Source organism: Sphaerodactylus townsendi, linkage group LG03, assembly GCF_021028975.2.
Source record: "Sphaerodactylus townsendi isolate TG3544 linkage group LG03, MPM_Stown_v2.3, whole genome shotgun sequence".
NCBI classification, from domain to species: Eukaryota; Metazoa; Chordata; class Lepidosauria; order Squamata; family Sphaerodactylidae; genus Sphaerodactylus; species Sphaerodactylus townsendi.
In genome coordinates, this window is record NC_059427.1 from 146,902,000 (window position 1) to 146,915,640 (window position 13,641).

General features: G+C 47.5%; 1 protein-coding gene across 1 annotated transcript in view; it reads right to left on the minus strand.

Annotated features, from left to right (window-relative positions):
* Positions 1–9,370, minus strand: part of LOC125427907 (sodium- and chloride-dependent creatine transporter 1-like) — a 10,113-nt gene extending 743 nt beyond the window's left edge. The window contains exons 1-3 of the mRNA XM_048487473.1: positions 9,363–9,370; positions 5,990–6,090; positions 2,746–2,916 (exon numbers count right to left, since the gene is read on the minus strand). Of these exons, the coding sequence (XP_048343430.1) occupies positions 2,746–2,916; positions 5,990–6,076 (258 nt within the window). The 5' untranslated portion in view covers positions 6,077–6,090; positions 9,363–9,370. The remainder of the gene's footprint in view (positions 1–2,745; positions 2,917–5,989; positions 6,091–9,362) is intronic.
* Between the last annotated feature and the right edge of the window lie 4,271 nt (positions 9,371–13,641).

Below are 13,641 nucleotides of genomic sequence, written 5' to 3' on the forward strand. Positions count from 1 at the left end.
ACGAGGATGATTGAGGGACTGCAGCACCTTCCTTATGAGGAAAGGCTGCAGCGTTTGGGACTCTTTAGTTTGGAGAGGAGACGTCTGAGGGGGGATATGATTGAAGTCTATAAAATTATGCATGGGGTAGAAAATGTTGACAGAGAGAAATTTTTCTCTCTTTCTCACAATACTAGAACCAGGGGGCATTCATTGAAAATGCTGGGGGGAAGAATTAGAACTAATAAAAGGAAACACTTCTTCACGCAACGTGTGATTGGTATTTGGAATATGCTGCCACAGGAGGTGGTGATGGCCACTAACCTGGATAGCTTTAAAAGGGGCTTGGACAGATTTATGGAGGAGAAGTCGATTTATGGCTACCAATCTTGATCCTCTTTGATTTGAGATTGCAAATGCCTTAACAGTCCAGGTGCTCGGGAGCAACAGCCACAGAAGGCCATTGCGTTCACATCCTACATGTGAACTCCCAAAGGCACCTGGTGGGCCACTGCGAGTAGCAGAGAGCTGGACTAGATGGACTCTGGTCTGATCCAGCTGGCTTGTTCTTATGTTCTTATGACTCTTTTTTAACAGCGCTGTGAGCAAAGCCACCTCCGCCCGAGCCATTTTCCCAAGTGAAACTTACTCTGGGGAGGGGGAGTTATTTCCTTGATTTTGTCCCTCCCCATGCAGATATTCCACATGGAGCAATAACATTGGGGAAACAACTCCACCACCCTCAAATTTATTTATTTGGTTTTGTACGCTGCCCTTCCCCAATGCAGTTCTTGCACAAGGAAACGGCTGGGGTGAGAGCCAGAGCCCACACTCTCTCTCAGGATGCTGTTCTGAGCCCATTTGGTCTCTCTCTCTGTCTCTCTCTTTTGTAAGTTGTTTCTCACCAATGTTTTGTGGTTGCAGGGTTAAGAACATAAGAACTAGCCTGCTGGATCAGACCAGAGTCCATCTAGTCCAGCTCTCTGCTACTCGCAGTGGCCCACCAGGTGCCTTTGGGAGCTCACATGCAGGATGTGAAAGCAATGGCCTTCTGCTGCTGCAGCTGCTCCTGAGCACCTGGTCTGCTAAGGCATTTGCAATCTGAGATCAAGGAGGATCAAGATTGGTAGCCATAGATTGACTTCTCCTCCATAAATCTGTCCAAGCCCTTTTTAAAGCTATCCAGGTTAGTGGCCATCACCACCTCCTGTGGCAGCATATTCAAAACACCAATCACACGTTGCGTGAAGAAGTGTTTCCTTTTATTAGTCCTAATTCTTCCCCCCAGCATTTTCAATGAATGCCCCCTGGTTCTAGTATTGTGAGAAAGAGAGAAAAATTTCTCTCTGTCAACATTTTCTACCCCATGCATAATTTTATAGACTTCAATCATATCCCCCCTCAGACGTCTCCTCTCCAAACTCCAAAGTCCCAAACGCTGCAGCCTCTCCTCATAAGGAAGGTGCTCCAATCCTTCAATCATCCTCGTTGCCCTTCTCTGCACTTTTTCTGTCTCTTCGATATCCTTTTTGAGATGTGGTGACCAGAGGGTTGTACCATCATATAATCCTCTCCCCATTCTGGGACTATTACATTTGCTTATTTGTATTTTTAAGTGTTACCCCTTCCATGTCTATTCCTTCTTCAGTCTTACACAGTCCCCCTCTTCACAGTAGCTATAAGAGCATGCCACCACTTACATACTATTCATATATATTGTTATTAATAATAATAATTTCTGTGCACTGCCCAACCCCTGAAAGGCTCTGAGCGGTGACAGCATTCCACACATCCTTCTGCTAAACCCCTTTCCACCCACCGATGTCATCTGTCCCTAGATCCACCATGCAGATGCCTTTTTAAAACTTCTGAGAAACTGGAATGTTTATGAACATTCTGAGGCTTTGCCAGTAACTAGAAAAGGCTCGTTTCAATTCGCAGAAGGCTGAACAATCACAGCAAATAGCTACAGAGGCTACCGGAAGTGCATGTCATGATATATAAAAAAGAGTCAAAGTTCAATAAAAGGTAATCTTCTAAGTTAGCAGCAGTTTGCAAAACCCAAAGGATGGAGACAGTCAGTCTAGGGGCAAAAGTAGCAAAGACTGATCTTTAACATGATTGGTGAATTCAACTGTGATTCTGGACCAATGAGAGGCTGTTGCGTGGGCGGGGAAAAGGGCGGGGAAAAGTATCCCTGAGTTATAATATATTGTATATGCTATGCTAGATAGAGATAGAGTCTGAATTAAGTTCTGTGTGCGTTGAAATGTGTTATTGCTGAAGAGTTCTGTATAGTCTTATGGTCTTGTATAGAACAGACTTGTGTAACCTTGCAACTGCTAAAGTAAAAACCTTCCTATGGAAAGAACAACTTGCGTGGAGAGTATTCTTTTCCAAGTGTGGTAGAAGGTTGCAGTGAGTGCAAGAAGACTATAGACTTCTCATCTTACCAGAGTGACTCCGCTTTAAACTCTGCTGATAGTGCAGCATGCGTTTCTTTCCAGATTTTTTCCCCGGATGTCAAGTTATTCCATGAACCGGGGCGTTAATTAGCAACTGTCCTGAAAAAAACTACATGCCAGGGTTGCGATCTCCAGGGTGAGAAATTTTACGGAGATTTTGGGTGTGGGGCTTGGGGAGGGCACAGTTTGGGGAAAGGAGAGGGTTCGGCGAGATACGAACCACCTTCCAAAGAAGGCTTTTTCCCTCTCACCCTCAGATCTGAACACTCCTCTAATCCGATGGATTGGAAAGAAGCCTCACCTCAGTCAGCGTCCCCTTGGCACGGATAAGTTTGTAGAGGGCAGTAAGAGGAACACACAACATAGACGATAGTGCAAAGCCCCAGCCAATAGCCTCTCCCCACCAGGGGTAGACGTAGCTGTTGTTGTAGATCAATGGCTTGTAGTAGGCAAGGTTGAAAAGGAAAATGCCCTGGAAGGAAGTGGCAGAAACAGCGGGACATCAACCACAAAACAATCCTCCAAACATTCCTCATTTCCACTTTCTGTCCCCGGGGGAGACAGGCAGCAGCTCCCCAGATTCCAGGATGAAATCAAAACAAGATTACATTCATATATGAACTGCTCACTTGTTAAAAATTTCCCTTTTGGCTCAGTTGGGGGCAAAAATGCCTCCCTCTGGAACACATTTTGCCTGTTTAGAAAGTGCGCTGTCTTGAGGGAGCATTCAAGTTGCTCCCTAGAGAGTCTGTGCTATGAGCGTTGCCATATTGGATCAGGTGGGTCCCCATAACCAAGATGGTCACGCCAGTAGCTCGGGTGCTCAGGGAACAACTCCAACTGTCTCCCAAGGGTCCTTATTCCAAAGCTGCTGCAGATGCAATACCACGGGTCCTAAAAGCATTTCTGTCTGCAGCAGACTGCATAACCAACGGGATGGCTGCCAGGTCTCCAGGCTTAGCCGGAAGACTCAGGTATACTGGCTTCTGAAAATGGAGGTTCCATTCCACCATCATTCATGAACTGTAATCACCATTATTCTCCTTGAGCCAGCAGTGGTGCAGTGGTTTATTTATTTTATTTATTTATACTTTCAACTTTTATACCGACCCGTCCCCAGGGGGCTCCGGGCGGTGCACAGCATACAATAAGTACAATCATAAAACCATCATAAATTAGATAAAACCTATAAAAGCAGCGAGGACTAACTAAGTGTAAACTCTTAAATAAAATTCCAAGTATAAATATGGGTGTAGATGGCGCCCCATAACCCGACATTAAATCCTTCCCCCAAGGGAGGAACGGCAGATCCCGTCAGATGGTACAGTCCCAAGCATAGGCCAGGGAAGGGGGGGAGGGGGCACCGTCAGCGGCTGGTCCCTCCAAAGGCCGGCAGAACAGCTCCGTCTTACAGGCCCTGCGGAACTCACCGAGATCCCGCAGGGCCCGGACAGCTGGTGGGAGAGCGTTCCACCAGGCCGGGGCCAGAGCCGTAAAGGCCCTGGCCCGTGTGGAGGCCAGCCGCATCATCGAGGGGCCAGGGACCACCAATAAGTTGGCCTCCACTGAACAAAGAGGCCTTGTAGGGACATATGGGGTGATGCGGTCTCGAAGATAAGGTGTACTCTAATCTGGTGTACTCTAATCTGGAGGAACTGGGTTTGATTCCCAGCTCTGCCGTCTGAGCTGTGGAGGCTTATTTGGGGAATTCAGATTAGCCTGTGCACTCCCACACACGCCAGCTGGGTGACCTTGGGCTAGTCACAGTTCTTTGGAGCTCTCTCAGCCCCACCTGCCTCACAGGGCGTTTGACGTGAGGGGGGATATAAATCCAACTTTTCTTCTTATCTCGAATTCCCTTTCAAGCTAATGGCTAAGAAAATCTATTGGCAGTGGGTTCCACATGTTAACTGTGCAAAGAAGTATTTCCTTTTCAGGCTGCTGACATCTCAAGGTAAAGGACAGGAGTGGACCGAGAAGACCTGATGGACTGAAATGAATGCTGTTGATTACATCTGTTTTTGCTGACTGGGCTCATTTACCATCTTGAGGATCAATCCGCTCAGAGTGCAGACTATAAATAATTTAAATAAAAGGGGGGGGGGGGGATAAGAGCACAGCAGTTTTGGTGGCCAGAAGGAATTCCTTGGTTGAGCTTGACTGAGAAGCCGCTGCCATTTGGGAGGGTCTCTCTTGGGTGAGCAAGCAAGGGCTTCCTAGAAAGGTCCACAAACCCAATCAAATACACAAGCATCCACAACTCTGTGGCCTGTCTCTGTGTTTGCCCACCTTCGTGCTCCTGTGGCCACGCCCCGTTCTCCTTTTTTCCAGGAAATGATTCCCCCCACTTTGAGTTTTGCGCTAAGGCGGCCACTTTTGTCTTTGCAACTCCATTTCTAATAGCAAATAGGACAGTGATGGTGAACCTTTCTGAGACCGAGTGCCCAAATTGCAAGCCAAACCCCACTTATTTATCGCAAAGTGCCAATCTGAACGTGCAATTTAACCTGAATGTTGAGGTTTTAGTTTAGAAAAAAACCGGTTGGCTCCCTCTTCCTCTGCCCCACCCGCTTGAGCAGGGGCCAGCCTGCTCTAGCCTCCAGCAAGTCCCGCGCGCACCGCTCTGTGCCTCTCTAGCATCTCTGCCTCCTCTGCGCCCCCCCACCCCCGGCAGCAGCCACCCAGAGCACAGGCATCAGGCCTGCCAGCCGAGTCTTCCCTGCTCACCGTGGTGCGCGCACGTCGTGCTCAGTGGCCCAGGCCAGCCTAGATGTGTGTGTGGGGTGGTGGTGGTGGTGATTTTCCGCCCCCCACGATGAACTCTGTGTGCGCGTGCCTACAGAGAGGGCTCTGAGTGCCACCTCTGGCACCCGTGCCATAGGTTCGCCATCACTGAAATAGGAACTGTTCGGAGAGCTTCAGATACATTAATCTTTGCAATAGCCCTGCAAGGTAGGCCATTTATTATCCTCTTACTGAAGGTGGGAGGAGGCTGAGCTTCTGAGGGTGTCTAAGGCTGTCTGGAGAGAGTAGTTAAAAGTGGTGGGCTCCAATCTGGAGAACTCAGGTTTGATTCCCCACTTCTCCACATGAGCGCCAGATTCTTATATAGCGAACTGGATTTGTTTCCCCACTCCTACATTCCTGCTGAGCGACCCAGGGCTACTCACAGTTCTCTCAGAACTCTCTCAGCCTGTCAGAACCCCAATAAATCCACCACTCACAAGGTGTCTTTTGTGGGAAGAGGAAGGGAAAAGTGTTTGTAAGCCTTACAGGAGAGAAAGGGGGGGGGATATAAACCCAAACTCTTCTTCTTCTTAAATATGTTCATCCTATTCAACAGTTCCTGCCTGAAACACTGAATAGCTACAATCTGTGAGGCATACCCTGACATTTTGCAGTCAGTTCTGCCTCTTGTGGCAGCCATTTTACAGTTGTGTCCATCACCCTGTGCCAGATGTCCAAAGATGCCCACTGACTCAAAAAAGTCGGGGGACTCCTGTCCCAGCGAATTCCTCCCCCCCCCCCGCCCCCCCGAGCCTCACCAGGCAGATGAGAGGAGTCAGAAACATCCAGCACCACTTCATCCACGGGAAGGGCCGGTAGCCGATCATGCAGGCGATGTCGTCCATGAAGCGATCAGCACCTGGGGAGGAGGGTGGAGCACGAATTGAAGGGGAGCCACACACCTGCCCAAATCGCTCCCTCCTCCCGGTGGCTCTTGGCCCACTGAGGAAACCCAGCCTGCCTGCCCCTCCTGCAGCAGATAAAAGCCGTTCAAGGAGAGAATTCGCCCAGCAAGGGAAAACAGAGATGCCCTTGAGCCCGGGCAGGGCACACCCCCGCAGGCAACCTTGTCCCACAGTGGCTGCACAGCCACCCACACCCCTCTTTCGACTGGCAACAAACCATGCTCGAAAGGGCCCTTTCCCCAGCCAAGGCAGAACGTTCACAAGGACTAGATAACCTTCCAGTGCCTCTTGAAACTAATCACGGCCGGAATCACTGGGGTGCTGTGTGGTTTCCGGGCTGCATGGCCGTGTTCTAGCAGCGTTCTCTCCTGACGTTTCGCCTGCATCTGTGGCTGGCATTAAGCCCCTCCCCCTTTTTAGCTCTTAACATCTGGGTCCTTCTATCTAATGCAGGGGTCCCCAAACTTTTTAAACAGGGGGCCAGTTCACTGTCCCTCAGACTGTTGGAGGGCCGGACTAAAAAAAACTATGAACAAATTCCTATGCACAAATGACTGTAAAATGTTTGATTTCACCTTTCAGCCTTTTTGGGGGGGGATGAAGCATTCCATCTAACCCAGGATCAGGTATCTTCCTGGGTTCTTCCTCCCTAGCAGCCAGCGAGCGATTCGCCAGCCTGGCTGATGCCAATGGGAGTGAGGCGGAACAGAAAGCCTGAGAGCAACACATGGAGTAGCCGAGAGGGAAGGGCGGAGCAGGCGTTGCCACATGTAAGGTTTCCAACTCTGGGTCAGAAAATGCATGGAGATTTGGGGGTGCCATCATGTAATTGCAATCAACAGCCGTTGGGGCCGGTTCCTCCTCTCCCTCGAGCCCCCACTGCACATGAATGGAGTCATCGCCGCCATGCCTGGCGGGCCGGATAAATGCCTTCAGGGGGCCACATTTGGCCCCCAGGCCGTAGTTTGGGGACCCCTGCCCTAGACTAAGAGACCACATCTCACTTTACTTAAACTGTTGCTTTTGGGAAGGGTCAGCATTCAGCCAAACATTTGTCACCCTCACAGAAAGAAAGAAGTGAAATGCATGCTTGCAAGCCTGTGTCGTATGGCAGTTAGGCTAGGATCTTGAGACCCAGGTTCGAATCCTCGCTCAAGTGACTCTGGGGCCAGTCACACATTCAGCCGAACTTTTCTCCCTGGACTGTTGTTGTGTGGATAGGGAGGAGGGTGAATACCTTTGAAAACTGCTTTGGGGAGAAAGGCAAAGGCAAGTACTGACCCACGGGTAGATGCCACATCGCAACATTGACTAGGCAGACTATGGCTGAGTATGCGCTGCTGCTCTGCCCTGCAGCGAGGGCACGTTTCCTTTGGGCAGAGATTTCACTACAGATACACTCACTAAGCACTGAAGATCCCAGAAGCCCCAAAGTTTATGAGTTCGGGCAAACTCCAATGTTTCCCCTCATTTCAGGGTTTCCACTTCTTCTGATCTCCCCCCCCCTCCCCATCGAGGATCGACAGCCTACTTTCCTCAAAAGAAACAAAAATGAATAATAACAAGGCCACACAATAGTGATTAGAGAAATATCGATATGGAAAAAAAGCAGCCAATCTTGCAATCCATGGCTAGTGACTTGGAAGTGGGGGCAGGCAAGCTGTGTAAACCACGATGAATCAGGCATCTCCTCACATGGAAACAAGGAAACGCCAAGAGACCCCCGCTGCAAATGTATTTCAGAGCGAGGAGCATTGTGGAAAGCACTCCATGCATAATGAGCTTATGTTTACAGGGTAGCTTGGCATTGGCAAAACCAGGAGGCATCCATTGAAAATGCTGGGGGGAAGAATTAGGACTAATAAAAGGAAACATTTCTTCACGCAACGCATGATTGGTGTTTGGAATATGCTGCCACAGGAGGTGGTGATGGCCACTAGGTGCTCGGGAGCAGCAGACCAGGTGCTTGGGAGCAGCAGCAGCAGCAGAAGGCCATTGCTTTCACATCCTGCCTGTGAGCTCCCAAAGGCACCTGGTGGGCCACTGCAAGTAGCAGAGTGCTGGACTAGATGGACTCTGGTCTGATCCAGCAGGCTCTTTCTTATGTTCTTAAGGCCATTGCTTTCACATCCTGCCTGTGAGCTCCCAAAGGCACCTGGTGGGCCACTGCAAGTAGCAGAGTGCTGGACTAGATGGACTCTGGCCTGATCCAGCAGGCTCTTTCTTATGTTTTCATGTTCGTATGCTTTCCCCAGCCATCTACACTTTACCCCTAGCAAGCTGGGCACTTGGTGAGAAACGCAGAATATATATACAACAGGAGGAAGGAAAGCATGCAAATAATTGGAATCTGTAAAACTTTTGAAAAAATACATCAAAGGCCGATTACTCACCAGTGCTGGGGCACGGAATCGGACTGGAAGTGCATTGGGGCAAAAAATCTTGTCCTGACGTTCTACCTGTTTGTGGCGTGCAGAGAGAAGAGGCACGTCGGGGCAAGATTTCTTGTCTCGGTGTACTTTCTCGTGCCCCGCACGTGCTTCTCACTTTCCCCATGAAAAGTGAGAGTATTTCTGGCACAACTTTTCAGAGCGGGGCAAGGGCTGGAAACAGCCGGCACTGGGTAGTCGGCCAAAGAGACAATGGTGAAAGGAAAAGGAAGTGGTATTAAATTACGCTGGTGGTTGAACCCCAATCAGGAACATATTAAGCTATATAAAAGACCCAGAGGATTAAAACTCCCCGCTGGGTAATAAAGCTTTGGGAGATCCAGCAATGTTACCGCCCAGGAAAATAAACAAAATATTTTCCTGAGTCAAGTTACATGGCTACACTGGCTCCATGCCCGGACGCGGAGACTTGTGTGGTTCAAAAGCCTCCATAAGGTTCACACAAAACATATATGTATGATTGTGCCAATGCTATATGGTTTCCCTCTTGCTTTATGTCATTCTAGGATGTAATAAAAGCCCCTTTAGAGTTGAATTTATGATTTTCTTACTGCTTAGGATTTTAGTTTGACTAGGTCCCCCAGTTAGCTTAAGGTTTTGTTATTGTTAAGTTAGGAGAGTCTTGCCTATGAGCATATGTGTTTATCCCTTAAGGTTTCCCTAATGTTTAAGTTTATAAATGTTATTTTTGAAATTTGTGTCTGTCAGCAAAAGCAGTAGCCTTCAAAGGCTGATATTAAGGGGCAAGAAAGTTGGCTCTGGAATGCAGCTTAGACCAACACCCAGCCGACTCCTTAGCAAAGACAAAGACCCTCTCTGATTCTGTAAATCAAATCTGTTAAGTTAGCACTCCAGAGGCTGGCCTCTGTGCCGCTAGAAGACGTGCAGGGACCACCATTAACAAGTTTGAACTTTTCTTTTGTTGTAACGATGAGAGGCGGGAGCCTCAGGGTTTTACTGGTGGAAATATCCATCTGATAAAGAAGATAGCTGAGTGCGGTAGCAAGCCCACCTGGATTTTCTGAATGGACTGTTATCTCCTCTCCCTTCAGCACCATTAAGTAGATCCCGCAAGAAGAAGACGCCAGTGGGACGGTAATCCTGCACCTCAGAAGTTGTAATTGGATCTTGCTTATGTATTGTGGTTTTCTTATTGGTGTTTGGTGACTTGCCCCCTCACCTCCCCTTTTACCTGCCCCTTTGCCCCTTTGAAGTTTGGGAATATAAATTCTTGCACTGGGTTGCAAGAGCGCAATTCTCCTGCCCGAGCTGTGACCACCACTTCCAAATAAAATCCTTTGCTTTGAAGAACGCCGGCTTCCTGTGCCTCATTATGTTGCTGAGCTGTAATCACTTATTGTTACCCAAGCAGCAGCAGTAACAGTAACATGACCAAGGACACGCAAGCTTTATTTTGCAGATACTTCCTTCCCCTCCTGTCCCCTTACACACCCACTCCCCTTACACCCAACCCACTCCAATTCACTGCTCTGAGCCCTCTGGGGGAGGGCGGTTTATAAATGTTGTTGTTGTTGTTGTTGTTGTTGTTGTTGTTGTTGTTGTTGTTGTTGTTGTTGTTGTTGTTGTTATTATTATACACATAACAACACAGCACAAGTGTCTGGAATTCACCTCTGAATATCGAGTCCTTCCCAAGGACCTAGGATATTAGAGGTATTTGCGTAGAATATGTGCAGTTCCTAGAAGTGCTGCTTTCTGCAGCAGGTGGACTGATGTTCTGTCCAAGTTTAGGCTTTCCAGATGTTTTTCAAGATTTCTTGGGATTCCTCCTAGAGCACCGACTACTAGTGGGATTACTGTTGTGCACCGACTACTAGTGGGGCTACTGTATTATTATTATTATTATTATTATTATTATTATTATTATTATTATTATTATTATTGTTATTATTGTTATTATTATTATTATTATTATTAATATTAATGGTAATAACTAATAATAATTAATAATAATAATGATAATGGTGATGATGATGGTAATGGTAATGGTAATGGTAATAATTAATAATAATTAATAATAATAATAATAATGATAATGATGATGATGATGATGATGATGATGATAATAATAATAATAATAATAATAATAATAATTCCCTTTCCTAAAAAGCAGTTAAGTACATCGCTTTAAACAAGAAGCAGCAGGTCTCTGGCTCCCTGCCAAACTGTTGTGCCAAACCCAGGACATAGATAGGCCCGAGCCACCACTAAACTCTAGAAGGAGTTTGCGGAGGAAACTTCACCCCCCTCTGAGACAGCACGGAAATCCCCCTTTCCCACGTCCATGCATTTTTGGATGTTTTATTTTTATTTTTGCAAAACTGCTCATCAACAGCAGGAACAGATTCATCGTCTGGGGACTTTCTTCCCTCTACGTTGGGTCAGTCACAGCCACGTGATGAGTCACTAGAAAACTCGTGTCTTTGGGCACAAATGATATCGCGCAGAGGCTGTGACCGAACCGGGGAACGGGATATGGGGCTGAGGATACGGGGTCTGGAGGAATGGCACTGGAGAGAGTCAGGCAGACAAGCAGGGCTTTCTGACCTCAGTGGGGGAAAGAGAGGAATACGCTTTTTATGAGACGTGCCTTGGGTATAGTTTAGCTACACACTACCAATGTAGAATTTAGAGCACAGATAGGGTTTCCAGCTTCCAGGTGGGGGTGGAGATTTCTCGGAATAACGTCTGATCTCCAGACAACATAAATCACTTATTATTTATTTACCTCCCCCCACCCCCCCACCCCGCTCCCAGTATGTCTCCCAAAGATCACTAAGTTCCACAAACAAAAATCTACTGGTGATCTTTGGCCCAAAAGACATCCGGCTAGCCTCCAACAGGGCTGTTTCTGCCCAGGCCCCTGTCTGGTGGGAAACTCTGTCTGGTACGCTCGGGACCCTGCAGGTTTTGGTACAGTTCCACCAGGTTTGTAAGTCTGAGCTGTTCCACCGTCAGGTGAACGGTTGAGACAGCCCTGGTTTTCTCCCTTCTTGGCCTCCTCCTTCCCCCTTTTGTATTTTACCGCTGTCCATTTCAGATCGGGCTTTCATTTGTTTTAACGTATTTATTACGATAAGTGTTGGAAGCCGCCTTGAGCCCACGAGGGGAAGGGCAACATATAAGCACCCACAAACAAATACCATATATACTCGTGTATAAGTCAACTCAGAGAGCAAGTCGAGGTAACTCTAATTTTACCACAAAAAACTGGGGAAACTTATTGACTCGCGTATAAGTCGAGGGTGGGAAATGCAGCAGCTGCTGGTAAATTTCAAAAATAAAAATAGATACCAATAAAATTACATCAATTGAGGCATCAGTAGGTTAAATGTTTTTGAATATTTATTTCAAAGAAAAACAGTAAACTGGCTCTGTAAGTGGAAAAGAGGGTCAACAAGAACAATGTGGTATCAACAATAACTTTAAAAGTACAAAAACCTTAGCTCAACCAGCAACCAAGCTAAAACACAAGAGTTAAAATCCTTCAAAACTGGATTCCTCATCATCATCTGTATGTCCAAATGTAACCCAACTTAGAGGGATATTATCAGAAATGGAAAATCTACTAATAGCTCCCATTGAAAACAATGGGGAATGGGGGCACCTCTTTTGGGGGTCCATAACTTTGGACCCCCTGAACCAAACTTCACCAAACTTGGCTGGTATCATCAGGAGTGTCTTCTTATGCCGCTAGCCTAAAAACTGCGCCCCCTGCTGGCCGGCAAAGTAAAAACACAAAATAAAATTAATGACCCGCATATAAGTCGAGGGGAGCTTTTTCAGCATTAAAAATGTGCTGAAAAAAATCGACTTATACATGAGTATATACGGTAAATATGAAATAAATAAAAATAGGAACATTTATTCTCCTTCTCCTGGAGAAAATGGCTGGTTTGAAAGATGGGGTGCCCAGCAGGAGACCCCGCGGCCGAGGTGACTCCCCTCCCTCCCTAAATTCCACTCTCCTGGGCTCCACCCTCAGATCTCCAGGTATTTCTGAAGCTGGAGTTGGCAACCCAAGTCACATGGGCAAACAGATGTGAGGAGTTTGCAATCTACATTTTGAAAGCACAGGGTCAAGCAAAGGAGAGCAGGGAGGTGGCACATGGGGAAAATAAGAAGTCGTTAGAAGCCTAGGAGGACTGGGTTTGATTCCCCGCTCCTCCGCCTGAGCGGCTGAGGCTTATCTGGTGAACCAGGTGTGTTTCCGCACTCCTACATGCCTGCTATGTGACCTTGGACTAGTGAGTCACAGTTCTCTTGGAACTCTCTCAGCCCCACCCACCTCACAAGGTTGTGGGGAGAGGAAGGGAAAGGAGCCTGCAGGCCACCTTGAGTCTCCTTACAGGCGAGGTATAAATCCAAACTCTTCTTCTTCTTCTTCTTAGGAGAACCAGCATGGCGTAGTAGTGGATAGACTATTGGATTAGGATTCCAGGAGCCCTGGATTCAAATCCCTGCTTGTACCATGGAAGCTTGCTGGATGATCTTGGGCCTGTCATAATCACTCAGATTGGCCTACCTCACAAGTCTGTTGTGGGAAAAAGGGAGAACAATGTTATAAGCTGCTTTGAGCCCCAACTGGGAAGAAAAGCAGGATTTGAGACTGGTTGGTGCCGGCGCTGCAGCCAAAAGAGTTCTGGAACAGTCACAGTGTGGGGACAGCAGCCTTTGTTTTGGCACTGCCCCAAATCTGATGGTTCACTTCAGATGAAAGGCTTTTGAAAAATCTGCTGAGGAGCTCCCTATTGTTCTGTCAATGGGACCAAAAATACCCCTCCACCCATAAAAAATCTCTGCCAGGGCTCTATAGTTCTGATCCGTTGGCAATCTTGTATTTCCGGCTTCTAGGAGATAGGGGAAATGGGACCACTACCCCCTGTTTGTGAAGAAGTTCTCCCACCCTACAGGTAACGAGGGACACAGACAGCCCAGCTGGCACCCTTCCGTGGCATCAGGTGCCTGAGCTTGGGTTCTTTTTTTAAAGCCATCTGTGGCAGGCTGGGTTAAGAGGAAAATCCTGCTTATTTC